Genomic DNA, 22150 nt, shown 5'->3' on the forward strand with positions numbered 1-22150 from the left:
TACAGTAAATAACCACTAGTGGTTTATAAGAATTTTAACTATTATCCCTCACTAATAATTATACCCAAACTTAAATGAGGCAGTGAACACTGCCGCAGGAAAACAATGAGTCAAAAAATAAATAAATAAGGCAAGAGATCCAAATAAAATATGTCACAAAATACATACTGCCATCTCAAAAAAAAAAAAATCTCAAAATTCAATCACCACCAGCTTAGATTCTAAAGATATCACTTCTAGTTATGAAGATCTTGTTTCTAGTTATATCTGGGACTTCCCTGGTGGTCCAGTGGTAAAGAATCTGCCTTCCAATGCAGGGGACACGGGTTCAATCCCTGGTCGGGGAACTAAGATCCCACATGCCACGGGGAAACTAAGCCCGCGCGCCACAACCACTGAGCCCGGGCACCTCAACTAGAGAGCCCACGCGCCCTGGAGCCCACGCACCACAACTAGAGAAGGGAAAACCTGCACGCCATAACTAGAGAGAAGCCAGCACACAACAAAAAAAAGATCACACATGCCTCAATGAAGATCCCGCGTGCCGCAACTAAGACCCAACGCAGGCAAAAAAATTAATTAATTAATTTTAAAAAATTTTATGTCTTACAGAGACTTGCCCAAGGTCTCTAGGCTATTGAACAACATATACTAAAACTGTACTAGAACAAAAACCTTTCAACTCCTAGGCCAGTTCTCTTTCCATTTTATCATACTTCCTCATAGCTCAACTTCTCAAGTGTCAAGGACAAGGTGTAATGTTATAAATGATTAGGAACTAATAAATAAGAATACAGTATACAATATATCACAAGGTACTATACAGTTAAGGCCAAGCGAATGATAAAGACAGCAATTGCTATTAAAGTTCAGATTACTGTGGGCTACAGCTGACTGGTTACATTTTAAAATAAACAGAATTTAGGGACTTCCCTGGTGGCACAGCGGTTAAGACTCCGTGCTCCCCATGCAAGGGGCCTGGGTTCTATCCCTGGTCAGGGAACTAGATCCCACATGCATGCCGTAACTGAGAGTTCACATGCCACAACCAAGGAGCCTAAGTGCTGCAACTAAGGAGCTGGCAAGCCGTAACTAAGGAGCCCGCCGGCCGCAACTAAGACCCGGCGCAACCAAATAAATATAAATAAATAAATAAATAAAAACAGAATTTAAAGAAGGATGAACTTCCTTATTTTACAAATAAAGAAACTCAGGCCCTGTATACAGAGCTAGTTGGTGGCAGTCCTTTAGGGAAAAAGAGTAATTTGAGCTGGGTCTAGAAAGATACCTAGATTGAATAAGCAGGAAGAAGAGAGGACTTTCCAGGTAGGGAAATCACATATGCAAAAGCTTAGAGACTGAAACAAATCAATCAAATTCAGAGACCAAAGAGTTCATTCTTTTGACTAAGAATAAAGAAAGATTATTTAGGAATGGCTAAGTTTTGTGTTGGGGGTAGGGGAGGGAGTTTCAATACTTAATTAAACTTCATCCTATAGGCAGTGGGAGGACGCTAGAGTGGGTTTTTTTTTTTTTTTTAAGTGATTTTTATTACCTTTCTCTACCGCTATTATTTTTTTTTAATTTTTATTTATTTATTTATTTATGGCTGCATTGGGTCTTTGTTTCTGTGCGAGGGCTTTCTCTTGTTGCGGCAAGTGGGGGCCACTCTTCATCGCGGTGCGCGGGCCTCTCACTATCGTGGCCTCTCTTGTTGTGGAGCACAGGCTCCAGACGCGCAGGCTCAGTAATTGTGGCTCACGGGCCTAGTTGCTCCGCAGCATGTGGGATCTTCCCAGACCAGGGCTCGAACCCGTGTCCCCTGCATTGGCAGGCAGATTCTCAACCACTGCGCCACCAGGGAAGCCCTAGAGTGGGTTTTGAGCAACAAACATAAATTTCTTAGAAGAGCCCAAATTGTGCATTTGTCTGGAAGTCAAGACTATAAACATAAAACAAAGGTTATAATAGCCAAAATATTTAACCAATAACAAATCCAATTCTAAAAGGAAAGGTGGAGAAGATATCATCTAAAAAAAAAGTTAAATAATAGAATAAAAAATGAACAATGAAAGAAAATGGAAACAAATGAGAGAAGAATAAATGATAGATGTGGACAAATGAATCAACAGTTACATTATAAAAGATGTTACTTCATGCAGTCAAGTTCTGGAAAGAGGATTAAATGATCCAAACAAGTTAGTCTCCATGGCTAAAAAAACACACTCAAAGCATAACCACCAAATGTTACTGTTTCAAACTGCAATAACTCACCTCTCTAGCAGCACAATCATGAGGAGCTTCTTCTTTATTTACTTTTCCTTTTGGAAATCCCCAGCCTGATTTTGCTAGGTACCCCTGAACCAGTAATACCTACAAAACAATCAGAGGTAAAAATAAAACTTGCCCTCCTTTCCCATGTTCCTTTCTAAAAGCCAAAAGTGCTTTTCTCCTTACTTCAGGTAACTGTTATCACCAATAATTTTACTTGGTTAACTATCTTCCAGGAAGCTAAATATACTATTACTTTCCCTGTGAAGAAAGGCATTCTGTCCACTTTAAAGTATTTCTTCAAAAATCAAGTGATTCCTTTGCAATAAGCCATGCTGCAACAAGTATAAATTATTAAGACCCGGAATGCAGATGAAATATACAAAATCTGGTCTTTATCACTAAAAATCTAAGTATATTTTTAAAACCTCAGTCCAGAACATTATAAAAACAACATATTAGGATGAAAACAGCTGATCACCATTTCACTAAAAATCTTTTATTACTCTCACTCACATTTTCAAGTGTCTCATCAAGAATAATTGCACCATATGTTGGCACTCCCATTTTATATTCCTTCCATTCATCCAAAATTTTTTCCACATCTTCACCTTGAGGCAGCAAAAATGGACAATGACTGAAGAGTATACATTGTGTTAAGGAAGCTACTTTCTCCCTTAATACAGCTTAAGCACTTATACACATAAAGAGATCTATTTAAATCAACTGTGTATTTTACATGAAATTACTCATATCTTCACCTCACTTAAGTTTATCCTTCTTGCTTTTGTCTTTTCACATTTGTTTTCTCTTGAACAAGCCATTGCTAACTGCTGCATTTAGCCTAGACACAAATCAAGTAAATTGTGAATACTCAAATACTCTGGCTCCCTAAGTTAACACAAATAAATTCAGGACCATGTGAACACTTCGAATAATTCTCGTTAAGTGGGTCGAATTCATCATATTAAGAGTCAACAGATACTGAAACTAACAGCAAGAAATATAAGCACAGTACACATATACTGGTAAGAGGTAGGAACCATCAGAATAAGTGAAAGTGGGAATTCCCTGGTGGTCCAGTGGTTAGGACTCCGCACTTCCAGTGCAGGGGGCAGAGGTTCAACCCCTGGTCGGGAACTAAGATCCCACAAGCCTCAAGGAAAAAAAAAAAAGAGTAAGTGGAAGTGGCTAACTCTGGGAAGGAGAACTAGGGATGACATATACCACTCTACACTGCCGAATTTCTTTACCATGTATATATATTGCTTTCATAATTTAAAACATTTTTAAGATGAAGATTTATTAAGGATTATAGAGAAAGGTAAATATGGCTTTTAAGGAAAGTATGGCCTGCTTCAAAAGAAACTGGGTATGCCTCCCCAAAATTGGGCTGAGTAAAGTAAGTTTTTTTTCAAGTAAATAAAACCTAAACCTGTAAAGTATATGCTCAGGCTTCCAATACTCCATGCTACCAAATGCCTCATCACTACAGCACTGTTAATTATAAAAACTGTGGGGAAAATTGTAATTTATGATAGCGTTTCTCAAATGGAGGACATTCTCAAGGGTCTTCAAGTCCTCTATGAAAACTTACATATTCTGTCTTTTCATTTTTATGTTAATGTAAAGGCATGTAATATGAGCATATTTTCAATCATTTGGATGATCTCATCCATCAAGTACTACACTACTTGATTTTAGAGACCATATTGGTACTAGTACTTTAACTGCTGTGGGCTACTAAAAACAGAAAAAATGTAATATGCAAATAGTGTATTAGGGTCAAATGATATTCCATTGTAACACAGAAAGGAAGGTTTCATAACATATAAAGAAAGGTTCTGGGAAAACCCGTAGTACAGGCACATCAAAACACCCTTAAAGTCAGCATTACATTAACATTGTGACTAGTAGTTTGGTTTAAACAAAAACATCGCATTAAATTCACTTTATGAAAACTAATTTTATGAGTCCTACAGCTTTGTGTTTAAAATTTTGCTTTGGTTTTATAGTTGTAGTAAGAACTAAGGTTCTCAAAGAGCTCAACAAAGTCAACCATCTATAACAACACTGTAATTAAAAGACAGGCAGCAGATTAATCTCAGTATAAACATTCCTTGCCTTTATTTAGGGAGGGGGGAAAAAAAAGAATAAATTATGGATATAATATTAACTATTCCATGAAGCCCTATGGTTCTACATCAGCTTGCTAGAATTCTGGAAGTTATTTCTCAATAAAAGTCTGGCTTGAGATGTTCAGTAAAATCCCTTATGTATTTTAAAGTCACCACAGATATTTTTGAATCTTGCTATAAATTTAAAATAAATGGATATTTTTTTTCCATTAAAAATTTAACCATAGTGAAAAAAACATATGAATATACCCCAGGAATATAGGTAACTTCCAATAATTCAAAGAGGAAGACACTTATCTAGTTTTTTTCTTTCTCTTCCTTCTCCCTACAATGTTCCTTAACTTCAAGGTGCATCAACGTCTCTCTAATGAAGTGTTATCGCATTTTTCTACCCATTAAACAACTTCTTTAAAAAGAATAACAAAAACAAAGGTTTAGCAAAAGAAATTAAATCAACTGACATAACCTTGGAAATTATCTACTCTCTTCATTTACCTACTTTTTTTCCTATCCCAAAATCACCATAAAATGAGTGAGCTGATGAACCAACCAACTACAGTTCAAGATACACTTGGAATTAATGTTGAAAAGTACTTGCTCAAGTCCACACAATTAGCAAATAACAGAACTCAATCCAAAATGACATCAATTTCCCCACTGACAACTCTTCAGTCCTCCTCCATATTCAGGAATTCAAACAACAGAGTGGAAAGTTTTTGAATACCATTTTTATTTAATGAGACAATGTATTTAATTTAAAAAACCCTATGACATGCTCTGAGTATTGTTAATTATCTTTCTAATTTTTACTAAAATCATTACTTGGCTACTGTCTTATTTTCTTAACCATCAAACCAAACTATTTTGCGTCTTGAATCTGGGTTACTGGGCCCTACACAATAGTTCTAAGAGAAAGATAGAAGATCGCACTGATTACATGAAGAATGTAAGAAATTTTAAGCACATATATCCACTTGTATTACATACATCCTCTTTCTTTTTTAGCAATTCAGTCATTTTTTATATACTCTTTTTATTCTAACATTTCTGCAAAAACATGAAAAATCTGCTCTAACGACAGTCATTTAGATAGTAATCTCCATCCTTTCATTATCATCATAGATGATATCGATCTCCCCAAGGACAACTCATCTCACGCTCCAGGCTCAGTTCCTTGTATTCCTTGTACTTTACATCCATGCCCACTTCTGGGACCAATTCCCACAGGAACATTCTGGACCCTGCCATCAATACAACTATTATAGTACTTTGATTAGAATAAAACATTGTGACCACAATTTTCTACAGCAGTCTTCTAATTACTCACAATATACTGTTATTCTACATCTATTTTTGACTGTCTTCCTTTCTCCATATTAGCAGCCTCCTGCTTTTATTTCCTTCTCTAAACAATATGGTCCATCACTTTAATCAATGTCTTAGCAATATCCAAAATTTCTTTGCCCCACTATTCTGAATACAGCTCCCTAGTAAAACCTCAACCCAGGAGCAAGTCCAGGACAGCCATTCTATACCCACACTGCTGAGTGCTTACTGAAGAAAAATCACAAGACCATGCAAAATTAACAAGAGAGAAAACAGAGGCACAGAAAAGTCCCACTATTTGCCCAAGGTTGCACAGCTGGTAAATGGCAAAGGTGGGATGGCAACCCAAGTAATCTGGCTCCAGAGCTCATACTATTAACTTTTATTCTACACAGTCTCACCACTTCAATATCCCACAGGTACCACAAACCAACATGTCCATAACTGAGCCCATCATTCCCCCACAAAATTTCTCCTCCATTATTTTTCTACAAATGGAATGGCACACCCATCCACTCAACTGTTCAAATCAGAAACCTGGATACCATCCTCGATTCCTTCTTCCACCTTTCCTCAAACATCCAAGTTAAGACAAATTTTACTCCTAAATACCACTGAAATTTAATCTCTTCTATTCACTTCTATCACAGGTTTCCATTTCTCGCTCATAAATTAATGAAATAGCATCTTAACTAGGTTTCCAATCTCATGTTCCTCCAATTCACTGCCTACACTATTTCAGAGCTTCTTTCAAAACACCCCTAGAGAAATAAAGCAAATATGGCAAAAAGCTAACAATGGGTGAATACATAAAAAGGGTATAATGGCAGCTGATTGTAATATACTTTCAACTTCTCTGTAAGTTAAAATTTTTTCCCAAAAGTAAAGTTTTTTTTTTTAAATCTCCTATATTCTTTTATTACTCTTATGGATCAAGTCCAAACAAACATGGCCTACAAGACCCTTCCTCCAAAGAAAACTTTTATCTAATTCCAAATCTGGGTTGGATTAGTCTCTTCGCTCTTCTTACTGAACCCTATGCTACCTTATCAAAATCTAACAGACTGCAATGTAATCATGTCCTTTCCTGTCTGTAATCTTCTTGAAGACAGCAACCAAATCTACCTTGTTCACTGCACAATGCCTGGCACAGAGGAAGCACTCAATTATTGAATGAAGTCTATCTACCACACTAGCAATAAAAGTTTTTTCCTCCATATAAATGAATTAAAAGAAACTTAACTAAAACAGAGGCTTTTTTTTTTTTTTTAATAACAAGGAAAGTTTTTAAAACTCATGTGCATACACACACAAAATCTTACCCAGAACCCCAAAGTATGTATAGTTGCTCTGGTAGAACCCTAAGTCTATGCAAAACAGACCAAAACCGCAGAAGACAAATTTCCTGTTTTAATCATGTTTATAGCTCCTTAAAAGCAAAGTCTTCTATGATTTCTTCATAAAACCTGCTACCAAGACTTTAACAAAGACAGTGCTCAACGGTACTTCTATTCCCCTTTGATTTTTTCATTTACTTCTCCACATTTAATCTGTCTAACAGCTTGAGCATTTCTGCCACTGAACTCTGTCTCTTCTGTCTTTTCTTTGTAGTCCCTCTATTATGGTCAGGACCTTACTGCTCCATATCTCAAGTATTTAACAGTCCTTGTGGTTCAACCTGTCCTGCCAAATGAGTTTTCTTGAATACCATTTTCAAATGGTCTGAGTAATATGCTTGACTTAGCCTTGCTCAAAAACTTTCAGTGGTTAACAGTAATGCAGAATAAACAGTTTCATCCATTTTCTACAGAACCCTAAGGGGTTCCTTATTTCATACAGCTCAAGAAAAAGCATAGGGAGCTGAGTATGAGGATTATTTCAGGTCACCTATCCCTACTCCAACTCTACTCCAACTAGTGTAGTACAGTGAACTTGTGGGTACAATTGCATCTGAGCACATGATTTATGGTTAAAAACAATGACCTAGAGAATAAAAATCAAAGCAGTTTAGCTCAAGATTTAAAACCCCACAAATTCCCCCTATATAACTTCCATCCATATCCCCTCTTGTATCCCTGTAAGAAACTCAATACAAACTAATTTACTTCCCAAAATATCCCTTATCCTTTCCAACTCTCCAATTTTGCTCAGTCCCTTTTCTTTACCTGCAACATATTTCCCACTCCAGCCTGTTTAGAAAATTCTATATTCCCTTAAAAATATAGCTTTGCCTAAAATCCTTCCACCTTTTGCCAAATTCTAAACACACTTAGTATAAGAAGCATTAGCAATTCATCAATTTTTTTTGCCTTGTGACATAGCTTCTTTTATAATCTTAAATATTCATGTCAATCTTATAATTAATTAATGACGACAAGTTTCTATTTTATTTGTAAATACGGAGGAACAAAAGCTTCTCTAAAGGCAAGGACTTCTTTGAATTTGCCACAGACCCAAAAACTGCTTTGAACACAGCAAGTACTCAATAATTATTTAAGAATTTCTATCCCAGAAAGGTAGTAATCTGAATAAAGATCATCCAGTTAAGTGGAACAGCAAGAGGAATGTAAAAAACAGATCAGTTCTAGAAATAGGCTGGCTACATTTGAAAAAAAAGAAAATCAAATTTAATTCTAATTATCACTGCACATTTTAGGGGGTCCTCAACATAAAAATAAGAATACAGTTGGCCCCCCAGTATCCAGATGTAAGACCCGCAGATACCGAGGGCTGACTGTACTTTGCCATTTTACACAGTCTAAGGAACTTGAGCATCCATGGATTTTTGTATCCTGCGGGAAGGGGGGTGGTCCTGGAACCATCCCCATAAATATTGAGGTACAACCGTACTATCAAACTGTGCCTACCACAATCAGGTACAAACCATATATATATGTTTTACATTTCTGACAATTTCTAGAAATCAAGTATGTTTTATCTAAAACGTTATAAATCTCAACAAGCAAAAGAAAATTTGTGCTAAAATACCTTATTAATAAGAATGAAAGACATTCATTTTAGTAATAAAAAGGATATCAGCTTTAGCAAAGTCTCTTATCCCACACTGAGGTAATCCTGGTGTGTTCTGCATGTAGAAATCCAAGTAAAACCAATGGGCAAGTTCAATCTGAAAACACACTCGGATAGCATTGTCTCTTTCCTCGCTGGGAATATGCAAAATAAATCGGCTGTCAAAAACAAAAAACATACAAAAATTACATTTACAAACCATAACAATTTATTTTAACCTTTTTAATTGCTTCACTCCTGACCCACCAACATAGAAAAGGGACCCAGAGCAGGACTGATCAAGGAAGCAAAACTGGCAGGAAATTACTACAGGGAAGATGAGTCTTTAAAAAAAAAAAAAGAGATATCACATGTATCTCATTCATAATAGAATTTTTTTAAGAGGCCATCTACCCTCTGTTCACAAGTACGGAGATAAACTTAAGAGCTCTCTAACAATAAATTAAAGGTGAGCAAGAAAACAAACTTCACTAGGATTCCCTCCCATGTCTGGTAACATTTTCAAAGAATATATGCAAATATATTCATATACTCAAATAGAAAAGATGTTAGCTGCTTAATCTTCATATTTAAAGTATTACAAAAAAACATTAAAGAAATCATTAATAGACCAGATTTCCCAAAAAGCTCATCTGAAGAACCTGAGTTCAAAATAACTTTCAAATATACTCACTTTTAAAAAAACCTAAATTGTCTTTTCCAAGTACATTCAGAGGGAGGAAGAGACATTTATTTTAATACGTAGTATAAGTGTGCACTATATTATATACACATATGTATATATATGATTAAGATAGTTAACCCCTTTTTTATGCAACAAGTCAAAATTTATCTGATCTACAGGACTCATTAAGCAACCACCATTAAGCTTCTTCCACGCTTAGCATTTTTGTAATCTTTTTTTCTAGCGACCTTTAGAGACAGACTGATCTACATAAAAGAAATCCACTGGTTTTTAGAGTCATTTTCTAAAATTAAAAATAGCATCACCCAGTTTGATCACTTACACTATTCACTAGCTGTGGTGCTAAATGTTCTTTGTTGTTTTCAAGTTTCAAATCAAACCTCAAAAAAAAAAATGCTTTTAAATTATAAAAATAATGTAGCATTCCAATAGGGGATTGAATAAGTAAATGTTAAGACAAATGTATGTACAATAATCTACAATTCAATATAGAAAAACAATGGGGAAAGGAGCTTAAAACTGCATCTACACTAAAACCAAGACATGTAACATGCAACACTAATGGCATAACCTAAGATATAAAAATCTGAGCTCTTCCATACGGCATTCAAGATCCAGTGCCTGCTCACCTGCACAGCCTCTATCACTCTGTAAGGTTCTTTATACCCAGTGATACCTAATTCTTAGTAATGTCCTAAATTGCCATCCACATACTATATCTATTCCCTTCTCTTGTCCATCTAGCAAACTTATAATTCATCCCTCATGACTTAACAAACACTGTATCTCCTATATAGGTATATCAGACTCCTCTGAACAGATTTATAAACTCTTTCAACTCCTCCATTATAGTAATCATCTAATTTTTACTATTACTGTCCATAAACTCTTCCAAGTTACTTCACTGAGATATCTTTGCATACTTTTATTTCCATAGTCTAGCAAATTGTCTGCATATACTTACAGTGACATACTGATAGTTACAATTTATCTTTGAAAGGTAAGATGGAGTAAGCACACTCCACTCTGTCCCTCCCATAAAACGTAGCTATAAAACCGGGACAAAATACATGGAGCAGCTGTTTGAGGACTGTGAAAAGTAAACAGCAGGAGAAAGACTGGGGAAGATGATGAATATCCAAATTTACCATTTTTCACCCTCCAATATCCCCTAGCTGGATTGGGGGTTAGAAGTGACCTCCAAAAGCCCTCAAGGATCAAGAAAGGCATCTAAAGGAATCTCTTAACACTCGAGACAGTGGGGGAAATTCCCCCTCTCTTTTCTCCATTCTCTCATGCCCCAGCGCCCAAGCAATGCCACACTGGTTAGACTTGGCAGCAACAGTGGCTGTAACAGGGATCCACAGAGACTAAAACTTTGCTGGACGGGAACCTTCCTCTCCGATAGCAAGAGCTGGGAGGTCTCAAGAGATTAGAGCCAACATCCATGGCTTATTTTACTTCTAACCTCCAGCTCCTTGGTCCCAGGCATGAGCAGAGTCACATGAAATGTGTGGTAGTGCGCCTTTCCATTTTTGCCATTTTTCAATATTCAATTTCCTCAAAAAGGGGAGCGAAGAAGTACCAGGGAGACAGCAGAAAAGGAGCAGCTCAGGAAAATGGTCCCACGAAATTGTTTATGAACTCTGAGGCTCAACCCCAAACTGCACAAACTTGGATTAGAATACAAACAGCACACCACACACTTTGTGAGCTCAACTATGTATGAGACAGACCACTGCCCAAGTCTCAGACTAGCCAGTAGATGATACACAAAGACAAAAAGCACTGCAAAAACTAGCCTTCTTTTATCTGATTTTATTTAACTTACACCAAGTCTCAAAAAAAACACCTGTCTGCTATTTCTTATTTTCTCAGTTTGGGACATTTTCTATTGATTTTCATTATGGAAGCTGAAGAATTAACAACTCCAGTCCTCCCACTCTCATTCTACACACCATTCTCATCTCTCCATCTTCCCAACAAAATGGTATCTTAGTTTGGTTAGTTTGTTAACTTCAGCACTATTGACACCTGGAACTGATAACTGTACGTTGAGAGGAGCTGTCCTGTGTGCTGTACGTGTTTAGCAGCATCCGTAGCCTCGCTTATTAGACGTCAATAGCACTCTCCAGTAAGCTGTGACAACCAAAAAGATCTCCAGCCACTGCCAAAGTTCCCTGAGGGGAGCAAAATCACTCCCAGTTGATAACCACAGGGTTAGATCAAAAATTCAGTCTTTACATTACTATGACTCTGCAAACGCAATTCACGACTAAGCCATGTGACAAGCTACGATTGTTTTCCCTTTTAAGCACAACCTTTGTTCTCCCACTAATTAATAAATGTCTTGTCATTGTCTTTGCTTTGTTTTCTCTATACTTGTCACTAACTCAATCTTCCACTAGTTTCCTAAATTTTTTTTCTCAAGATGTTAATTCAGACACATCCGTTTCATCTTGAAGACTATCCCTGAGCCTTCTGATCTGTTCCAGTCTGGAGTGGTTGTCACTTCACATAATACACATCTGTCATCCTATGCTATCCTTTCACTAGCATCCTATAGTTCCCAACGCTTCCATCCTGTATTTTTTTTTTTTATAAATGTATTTTATTTATTTATTTTTGGTTACATTGGGTCTTCCTTGCTGTGCGCGGGCTTTCTCTAGTTTCGGCGAGCAGGGGCTACTCTTCGTCGCGGTGCGCGGTCTTCTCATTGCAGTGGCTTCTCTTCCGTGCAGAGCATGGGTTCTAGGCGTACGGGCTTCAGTAGTTGTGGCACGCTAACTCAGTAGTTGTGGCTCGCGGGATCTAGAGCGCAGGCTCAGTAGTTGTGGCGCATGGGCTTAGTTGCTCCGCGGCATGTGGGATCTTCCCCGGACCAGGGCTCGAACCCGTGTCCCCTGCATTGGCAGGCAGATTCTTAACCACTGCGCCACCAGGGAAGCCCCCTCCTGAATTCAGATCTCATGTTTCTTATATCCTGTCTTCCTCCTAATTAATGTACTTCCTATTTTCACAAAGTACATCCTCCCATGCTTTCTGGAAAAAGGATGCAGGGGAGATTAATATTAAGACATGGTGAATTTGAGAATATTTTTATCCTCACACTTGACACTTTGGCTAGGTAAAGAATTCCAGGTTGGAAATCATTTTCCTTCAGAATCCTGAAGACAGTGCCTGCTCCTGCCAGCCTATAATTTTTGATGTGAAGACTGAAGCCATTCAGATTCCTTTGTCCAACCTGTTTTTTCAGACTGGAAGCTTCCAGGTTCTTCCTTCTATCCTCAATGTTCTGAAATTTCCCAGTTGTCTATTATTCATCTACTGCATCACCCATTCAATGGACTTTACCTATTTAGAAACTCACCTTCTTCAGTACTAAAGGACCTCATGGACTGATCCTTTGATTCTTCACTTTTCTCTGATATTTCCTATCTCTAATTTCTCAAGCCCCCTTACTTTGGGGAAACGGTCTCTTGCAAGCCATCTATTGAGGTTTTTGTTTCTACTCTCATATTTAAAATTCCAAAGGCTATTTTTAATTGTTTAAATTATGCTTTCACAGATAATTCTGTTATTCCATGACTGTAAAAACCACCTACCTATCTAAGGAGATCAATGTAGTTTTGAGGGGTTTTTTTGTTTTAAAGTTTTCTTCTACCTGCATAGTTTGATTCTTTTCAGTTGCTTTTTTGTTCTTGTTAGTTTTATGCTCTACCTTTTGTGTTAAGAGGCCTATTTCAGATATTCATATTTAATGTGATAGACCACAAAGCTAATTAGGAAGGTTGTCAAACTATGAGGCACCATTTAAGGTGATCAGGCTGAGCCATTTAATCAAGGAACCTCCAATGTTAGTATCTTTAGGTGTTTCCTCATGGGCTAGTCAGATCACCTAGACAAGAACCTTCCAATCTCCTATCTGGAGTGTAAAGCCCAGGCTGCCACATTCTGGGAGCTGAGCAGGGGAAGAAGGATGGTTTTCAATATGTATACAGGATGCATAAACTTACTTCTGCCACTTTTCAATATTCTCTAATTCTGAAGTAGACTACTACAGTAGTCTTTCACTCTATCAAGTCTGCTAAGTCATATGCCACTTTCCCTTCTGCTGTACGGTTTCCAAGTTTTGTTGCTCATCCCTTCACCCAATCTTCCTTTTCTTGTGGGGTTAGGCATTTAAAATTGTTAAACTTTACTCTTTTTGTGGAGTAGATGTTTGTGTTCAATCTACTATCTTTAACTAGAAATTTGCATTTCAGACTTCCCTGGTGGTGCAGTGGTTAAAACTCCACCTGCCAATGCAGGGGACATGGGTTCGAGCCCTGGTCCGGGAAGATCCCACATGCCGCGGAGCAACTAAGCCCGTGCGCCACAACTACTGAGCCTGCGCTCTAGAGCCCGCAAGCCACAACTACTGAGCCCGAGTGCCACAACTACTGAAGCCCGCGTGCCTAGAGCCTGTGCTCCACAACAAGAGAAGTCACCACAATGAGGAGCCCGCACACCACAACGAAGAGTAGCCCCCGCTCGCCACAACTAGAGAAAGCCCACGTGCAGCAACTAACACCCAACGCAGCCAAAAATTAATTAAATAAATTTTTTTTTAATTTGCATTTCAACAAATTTCTAGAGGATACTAACCACAATCTAAAATGGGGTAAGAAAATGCCTAAGACAGAGAAATCCAATCCCATTCCCATCCCAATCCAGAAAAGCCCCAAATGAAGAAAGGTAAGCTGGAAGATGAGAAGAAATAAAACTTTTAAAAAGGGTAACAGAGAGGTCTATTTATGTAATAGGAGAACATCCACTCTTCTTTCATTCCTCTGACAGTCAGGAGTTTCTCCTACAAAAGGTGGGGGAAGGAGGAACAACACCCAAGGCCCTTTTCTAACTTTAGCAGATAGGTTTGAGTGTTGGCACCCCAAAGCAAAACTCCTACACACTGGTATTCAAGGGTCTCCCAGCGTAAAAGTCAGCTCCCTATCTACTCTCATAAAGAAGCCTATCAACAAGTAAATCCCTCTACAGCCTCATCTTAAATATGAAACAGCAACCAAAACTCACCCAACGTCTAAGGAAAATCTAATTCGTGACAAAGAAAAAATTAAACACATTAAAAAACTGGTTGTGAAGAAAAGACAGTGTTGAGGATATCTCCTGGAACCTTGGTACTGAAAGTGTGGACCCTGGACCACCTGGAAACATAACTGTGAGAAGAAAAAGAGACATTTCAGTCACATACGGACTCAAGAAAGTTTACTCCCTAATGACCCCCTCAAAGGAAATTACTTTAGAATGTACACTAGCAAAACAAGAATGAAAACCAAGAAAGCATAAAACAGGATTCAAGAAAGAAGAGATATAACCTGGGAGAGCTGGGAAAGGGGATTCTAGTGTGCCAGTTGTTTGGCAAGACTAAGAAGCAACCAGTCCAGATTAGACTAAGAGAGTGGAGATCTCCAAAATGGCATTCTCCAGGAAAAAAGAATTCTGTAGAACAGTAGATATAGTATGATTGAGGGTAAGACCAAGGATATAATAAAGGAGCCGGGACTTCCCTGGTGGTGCAGTGGTTAAGAATCCGCCTGCCAATGAAGGGGACACGGGTTCGAGCCCTGGTCCGGGAAGATCCCACATGCCACGGAGCAACTAAGCCCGTGTGCCACAACTACTGAGCCCGTGCACCTAGAGCCCGTGCTCTGCAACAAGAGAATCCACTGCAATGAGAAGACCGCGCACCGCAACGAACAGTGGCCCCCGCTCGCCGCAACTAGAGAAAGCGTGCACACAGCAACAAAGACCCAACACAGCCAAAAATAAAAAAATAAATTAAAAACTTAAAAAAATAAAAAAGAATCTTTAAAAAAATAAATAAAAAATAAAGGAGCAGGGCTTCCCTGGTGGCGCAGTGGTTGAGAGTCTGCCTGCCAATGCAGGGGACACGGGTACGAGCCCTGGTCTGGGAAGATCCCACATGCCACGGAGCAACTAGGCCCGTGAGCCACAATTACTGAGCCTGCGCGTCTGGAGCTTGTGCTCCGCAACAAGAGAGGCCACGATAGTGAGAGGCCCGCGCACCGCCATGAAGAGTGGCCCCCACTTGCCGTAACTAGAGAAAGCCCTCGCACAGAAACAAAGACCCAACACAGCCATAAATAAATAAATAAATAAATAAATGGATCATCACGTTTAAAAAATAAATAAATAAATAAAGGAGCAGATATGGGGGTGATGGTGGACGGCAGCAAGAAACTTTGGGCATGTTGGGGGAAAAGGGTAAATGTACAAGAGAATCACAGTCCAAACATGAAGCAAAAAGTCAAAATTAGAACAAAAGGGGAAAAACTTATTTCAAGAATAGCTAGAAGGAATCAGGGAATAATGAACAAATCATATGCTTCCTTCTCCAAAAGAAAAAATTAAACTGTATTAGTTTGAGCAATTTGTAGAATGTAAGAAAAGAGAATTCATTAGGACATTCATTCTCTTTCAAGATTCTTACAAAAGGATCTTGACTATGGCCAGATGGAAAAGAAACAAAATCCTAACCATTGGAGACTTGCCTCTACTGTGAAAAATATTTACATAGTAATAATGTATAACAAATGCCATTATTATTATTCAGCTTTTGCAATCAACCAGTAGCAAAATGTATAAGATTTCATAAGGTTACAAAATGTAATGTAACTACTATCAATCTTAATTTCTATTTTAAGTTCACCTGGATAGAAACTGAGGGAATGGGTAAGAAATGGAAGAAATGATGGGGCACTAACTGCTTCACCTTATCAAATACAGACTCAAGAGACACTGAAGTCCGTTAAACAGAAATATAACTTTAAGTATATTAAAGTCACGAAGGTAACCAATGGAACGATTTAAAATAGTGATATAACTGTATTGGAAGTAGGACAAGGGCAACAGTAAGTGTAAACTAAACCCTCACTTAACAGTCTACCAAGATACACTAAATCCTCAATCTAATATCTAAAGTTGATAGAAACTGGTGCAAGTATACTTTAAAATATTGAAATATCCACCACAAGAACTGAACACAAAACAGGTAAAAGTCTGGAGAGCAGAACTGGGCTAAAAGGGGTCGGGCAAGAGACTGTTGCTTTTCATTTTATAAATTCATCTGTACTGTTTGATTTTTTTTAAAACCTTACAGATGAGTACATTTTTTAACACTGAAAGGCTAACTTCTTTAAGAAACTTTGTAAAAAATAGGAAATTTTGATATAGGAAAATTAAACTTCAATGCTTTCATTCTGTGAATGTTTTTGATCTGTTTTAAAGATTTAAAAGTGTTTGTATATACATACATATGTACATTTTAATAGCTAAAATAAAATGCTTTCCACAATATTTTGTTATGGGAAAAATTTCTCCACCTAACAAAAATGTCACCTTTCCAATGTTCCCACAGATAGACAAAGCATTAGCACAAGGACTACAATTAATACAAAAATGTTTCCGGTGAACTGAACACTAAGATGGCAAGCTGAAGATAAACACAAATTATTTAATTAACCTATGCGATCACCAAAACAGCAGCAACATTAGTTGCTAGAAAATACCTTTCTCCTTTTAACACTGGAGTGGTTTTACAATTTAATTCTTAACGGGGCTTATAAAAAACTCCAAACACTTCTTTAAGAGAAATAACTTACCAAACTGCAGTTTTCAGTTTTTACTTTAAAAACATGCTTTCCAAATCTTTAATAAGATTATTTAAATAGTACTGAATAACTATGTATTTTACTTTTAATGTCAAAAATCATGGCACACCAAAGGCAAATATCACCATAAAATGGTGCTGATTTACTTTTTTACATACACGTACATGTTTTATTATAAAGTAATTTTGGTTCACTAAAGCATTTTAGACCAGAGTCTTCCCTTCCTCTCCTCCAATTCCATTTCACCCAGAAGTCACCAGTTTTATCAGTTTGGTGTATATATTACTTTCAGACTTCTCCTGTGCATGCACACAAACATACATATACAAAACATTTAAAAATTTGTTTTAACAAAGGGCATAAAATGACTAGTTATTACCCTCAGCAGTATATTGTGTACATTTTCAAGACACAAACATTTTCCTTCAGTTTACTGTTTGCTAACTGCCTGAGGAATTTCTAATGGCTGCACAGTATTCCTGTAAATGAAATGTCCCATATTCAACCACCTGAAAAATAACATTTCATGTCTTAGGTTATAAGCTGTCTAATGGTTATAAAGTCACATCCTGAAAATTTAAGTCTCTTGCTCTAATGTTTCACATAAAAATCACTCTCAGATTTTACATTCCTCTAAAACATACTACTATATGGTCAATAACTGACATAGACAAGATTAGCAGGACTATGTAATTTATCAAAAATCAAAATAACACAAAGCAAAAAAACCCTTACAGGTACTGATCATAAGAAGTAAAACTGGAGAAAATACAAAGGGAGTAAAAACAAGAGTCAAGACCAAACTTATAAATCAGCAGGTACTTAAAAAAGAAGTATAGGACTTCCCCAGTGGCGCAGTGGTTAAGAACCCGTCTGCCAATACAGGGGGCACGGGTTCAAGCCCTGGTCCGGCAAGATCCCACATGACGCGGAGCAACTAAGCCCGTGCGCCACAACTACTGAGCCTGCGCTCTAGAGCCCAAGAGCCACAACTACTGAAGCCCATGCTCCGCAACAAGAGAAGCCTGCACACCGCAATGAAGAGTAGCCCCCGCTCACCGCAACTAGAGAAAGCCTGGGCACAGCAACAAAGACCCAATGCAGCCATACATACATACATACATACACACATAAATAAATAAATTAGGGCTTCCCTGGTGGCGCAGTGGTTGGGAGTCTGCCTGCCAATGCAGGGGACACGGGTACGAGCCCTGGTCTGGGAAGATCCCACATGCCGCAGAGCAACTAGGCCCGTGAGCCACAATTACTGAGCCTGCGTGACTGGAGCCTGTGCTCCGCAACAAGAGAGGCCGCGATAGTGAGAGGCCCGCGCACCGCGATGAAGAGTGGCCCCCGCTCGCCGCAACTAGAGAAAAGCCCTCGCACAGAAACGAAGACCCAACACAACCCAAAATAATAAATAAATAAATAAAAATTTTTTAATTAATTAATTAATTAAATTTTAAAAAATCTTTAATCAACAAAGATATTATAAATATTAACTTGAAAAATGGTATTACTTTTAAAACCTCAAGTTTTAAGAAATGGTTATTTGGTTTTAAAACGGCACAGGAGCCTTCCTGGGAAAAGACATCCCCACCCCCTATCAGTCACCTCTTATTCATAGAAAAGTTTTAGCCTCCTAGACTAAATTTGGTTCAGAGAAGCAGGAAAATGCAGAAACAAAGGAAAGCAGTCTAGTATGACGAAATAATAATGGCTTAGCCATAAAACAAAGTCAAGGGCCTTTAGTTCCTCCTCAAGGCCTATAGATAATATCCTGAGCCATATCCCAAAGTTGTTTTGCAGAAACTAAAACCTCCACCAGGTGGAAGTCAACTGCATGCTAACCACCAGCAAGCAGACCTCAGACCCTTGAAACCAGGTTGATAATTTGAGATTCCTAAAATGCCACCCTGTTACCTCACCACCAACCTATCAGAAGGATGTCCGTGAGCTGATGACTCACCCTGGACCCTTTCCCTCATCTTGCCTTTAAAAACCCTTCCCTGAAAGCCATTGGGGAGTTTGTCTTTTGAGCATGAACTGTCCATTCTTCCTTGCATGGCCCAGCAATAAATGCAGTACTTCCCTTCAACCACAACCAGTGTCAGTACAGGCTTTGCTGCATGTCAGGCGAGTAGACCCAAGTTGAGTTTGGTAACAGTTTCACTATTAGTTTAACAAGTGGCTAGCCCTAATTTTTAAACACATCATTCTTACAGAGGCAAAACACAGTGATTACAAAAAATTTTCTTAAAGGAAAAAAAGCAATATTTCTCTGTTCCAAAAAATTTGTATAAAATAGTTTAAATACACTAACTAGAAAAACAAGTAAGAATCTTTAACACAACAGATGTTTAACATGAAGTCTACAAAACACAACACCATTATTTTTAAGTAAGATTACACACATAAAATCAACCACCTTCTTAATGGTGATATGACTTCTTTAAATGATGTAATCCTCCGTAATATACAAAATAAACCCAATACTAATGGGACAATTAGTTTAGATGCCTGTAAAAAGTATAAGATTACCCATCTTTTCTAAATCACCTGTATCCCTATTAATTCATACATAAACTATTGCTCACCTTTCCAAATACTACTCATATTTAATTTTTCTAACTATAAAATGTACATCCTCTAAAAAATCTTGGTAACACGAACAAGAAGATAAAAATCATAATCCCACATCTGGTATATGTTCTTCCAGTCATTTACCTAAGACAGACAATCAAACCTCTTTTTTTCTTAAGAAAAATGATCATAGAAAATGAGTGACTTTGGGCTTCCCTGGTGGCGCAGTGGTTGAGGGTCTGCCTGCCAGCGCGGGGGACACGGGTTCGAGCCCTGGTCTGGGAGGATCCCACATGCCGCGGAGCAACTGGGCCCGTGAGTCACAAGTACTGAGCCCGCACGTTTGGAGCCTGTGCTCCGCAACAAGAGAGGCCGCAACAGTGAGAGGCCCATGCACCGCGATGAAGAGTGGCCCCCACTCGCTGCAAATAGAGAAAGCCCACGCACAGAAACGAAGACCCAATGCAGCCGAAAATAAATAAATAAATAAAGTGTAAAAAGTAAAAAAAAAAAAAAAAAAAGCCAAACTTTAAAAAAAAAAAAAAAATGAGTGCCTTTTAAGTGGTTCATTCGAGTCTATCATATTCCAAAAGTTATAATCATACCATCACTAAAGAAGTACAGTGACGTTAATTCTCAGTGGTTGCAGAATTAGTCTATTTACTTATCTACATGTACTTTTCTTTTGTGAGGATATAACATTAGACTTGACTTTCTATTTCATCCACCTGCGTAGGAAAAAAAGCAGACATTAAAGAGAAAAAGGCCTAGGTCTTAAACCTTGATTTTCTAAATTAAGATGAATGTGACCTTGTGTAAATTACAACCTGAGTCTGTCAGATGAAAATGGAAAAAACTGCACGTACCAAATAGGGTGGTTTCGAGGATTAAATGATACATGTGAAGAGAGCAGCCAGTGCCTGCCTGGCACTCAGTAATAACTCCACAAGTATTAGTTCTTCCTTTCCCATTAAAAGAGGCGTGAATGCGACACAACTACTAAAAGTCAGACTTTTAGACATAAATACGTGAAATGTGTTTGTTTTAATCAGAGCTTTCACTCATTTGTAATTAAAATTACTTCACAACCCACTTACACCGACGACAACTCAGGGTATTACTGCACCAAAAAGATTTCCTTTTCCTGAAGTAAAATTTTAAGGCCATTTTACACTTGCTTGGCTATCTGAAATCATAGCCAACAAGAGAGAAGAACGCAGGAAATTTCTCTTGTAAAAGTACTCCAGGAGTTAAAACCCAGCGGTTGAGAATTTCCTTTAAGAAGGATAATTAAGAGATTGGGGGGTGGAGGTGGGGGTGGGGAAAGCAACTCCAGACTTTTTTCCCCACTTCCAATGATAAGTTTGGGGATGAACAAAAGAATAATTCTTTACAGCAATTTACAGAGAACGCCACAGACCCATAAGAATACTCCGGGGAAAAGGTAAATTTGAAAATTGCTCCCTGCGTAGTTCCGAGAACCTGGGATTCTAAGACTTAAAAACCTTGGGGTCTTTCAACAGAATTGGGGAAATGTGATGGAGGGAGGAGGGGGTAAAACGGTCTGTGAAAGCCGGAGAGCCAGAAAAAGCAATGGGAGGGGGGAGGGGCTGCCCCCAAAATGCCAAAGATCCAGGCTTTGGCGAAGCGGCTTCGCTTGCGGGGAAACCAAAGTAGCTGGGGAACTAAAAAAAATGAGGAAATTCCAGCGCTGCGCGAGGAGGAATGGAGGGGGGCATGAGAAACAGGGAGGCTGTGGCGGAAAAAGAGGGGTGGTGTCGTCCGAGATAAGGGTCGACGGGGAAAGGGAGCAGCGGCGGGACCGGAAAGCCCGGACAAGGATGTGAGACGGGGGAGGGGACGCGGAGGCGCCCGGGGTCGCCGAAACTTAGAGAAAAAGAGCAGGGGACGACAGGGGCCCGGAGCAGCGCGGGGCGCCCCAGTACCTGCAGAGATCGTCCAGGACGCTGCAGGGAATCTCCACCCGTTTGGTCTCCATGATGAGGACCCACAGCAGGAGCAGTGCATCCCGGCTCCGCGCGGCCGGGGACCGAGGGTACGGCACGGAGAGCAGGCGACGGCGACGGCGGCGGCGCGTTTCCAACGAAAACGAGAGGGGGAAGGGGCGGGACCGGCTCACTTCCGCCCGGCTCCCTCAGCCGGGGACCCCGAGGCTGGGCCGCGGAGCGGGGGCGGAGCCCCGGGAGCCACGCCCCTGCTCTGCTTGAAAGGCCCAATGGGAAGCTGGAGAACCGGCAGCCTGAGCAAGCTAAGCCAATGAGACGTTTGTTTATTGATCCGTCGGCTCCAATCCGTCTTCAAGCTGCTCAGTTGCTACTCAGGAAACCAACTTCCCGCCGCCTTGGACTGGGCCTTGAGGTGGATAGACGCATGCGCACCATGCCTCCTTCGCACTATTAGGAAGT

At 39.0% G+C, this 22150-nt stretch overlaps 1 protein-coding gene across 3 annotated transcripts in view; it reads right to left on the minus strand.

Moving 5' to 3' along the window:
* The window catches only part of DCP2 (decapping mRNA 2), a 44797-nt gene extending 22916 nt beyond the window's left edge, over positions 1-21881 (minus strand). For 2 of the 3 annotated variants that reach the window (XM_061188048.1, XM_061188049.1), the window contains exons 1-4: positions 21671-21805; positions 8772-8923; positions 2788-2915; positions 2275-2373 (exon numbers count right to left, since the gene is read on the minus strand). In XM_061188048.1, coding sequence (XP_061044031.1) covers positions 2275-2373; positions 2788-2915; positions 8772-8923; positions 21671-21723 — 432 coding nt within the window. In that variant the 5' untranslated portion in view covers positions 21724-21805. Of the gene's footprint in view, positions 1-2274; positions 2374-2787; positions 2916-8771; positions 8924-21670 lie in introns of all 3 variants that reach the window. The other variant, XM_061188050.1, reaches the window with a different exon arrangement.
* Between the last annotated feature and the right edge of the window lie 269 nt (positions 21882-22150).

This window comes from Eubalaena glacialis, chromosome 4 (assembly GCF_028564815.1).
Source record: "Eubalaena glacialis isolate mEubGla1 chromosome 4, mEubGla1.1.hap2.+ XY, whole genome shotgun sequence".
Classification (NCBI taxonomy): Eukaryota; Metazoa; Chordata; class Mammalia; order Artiodactyla; family Balaenidae; genus Eubalaena; species Eubalaena glacialis.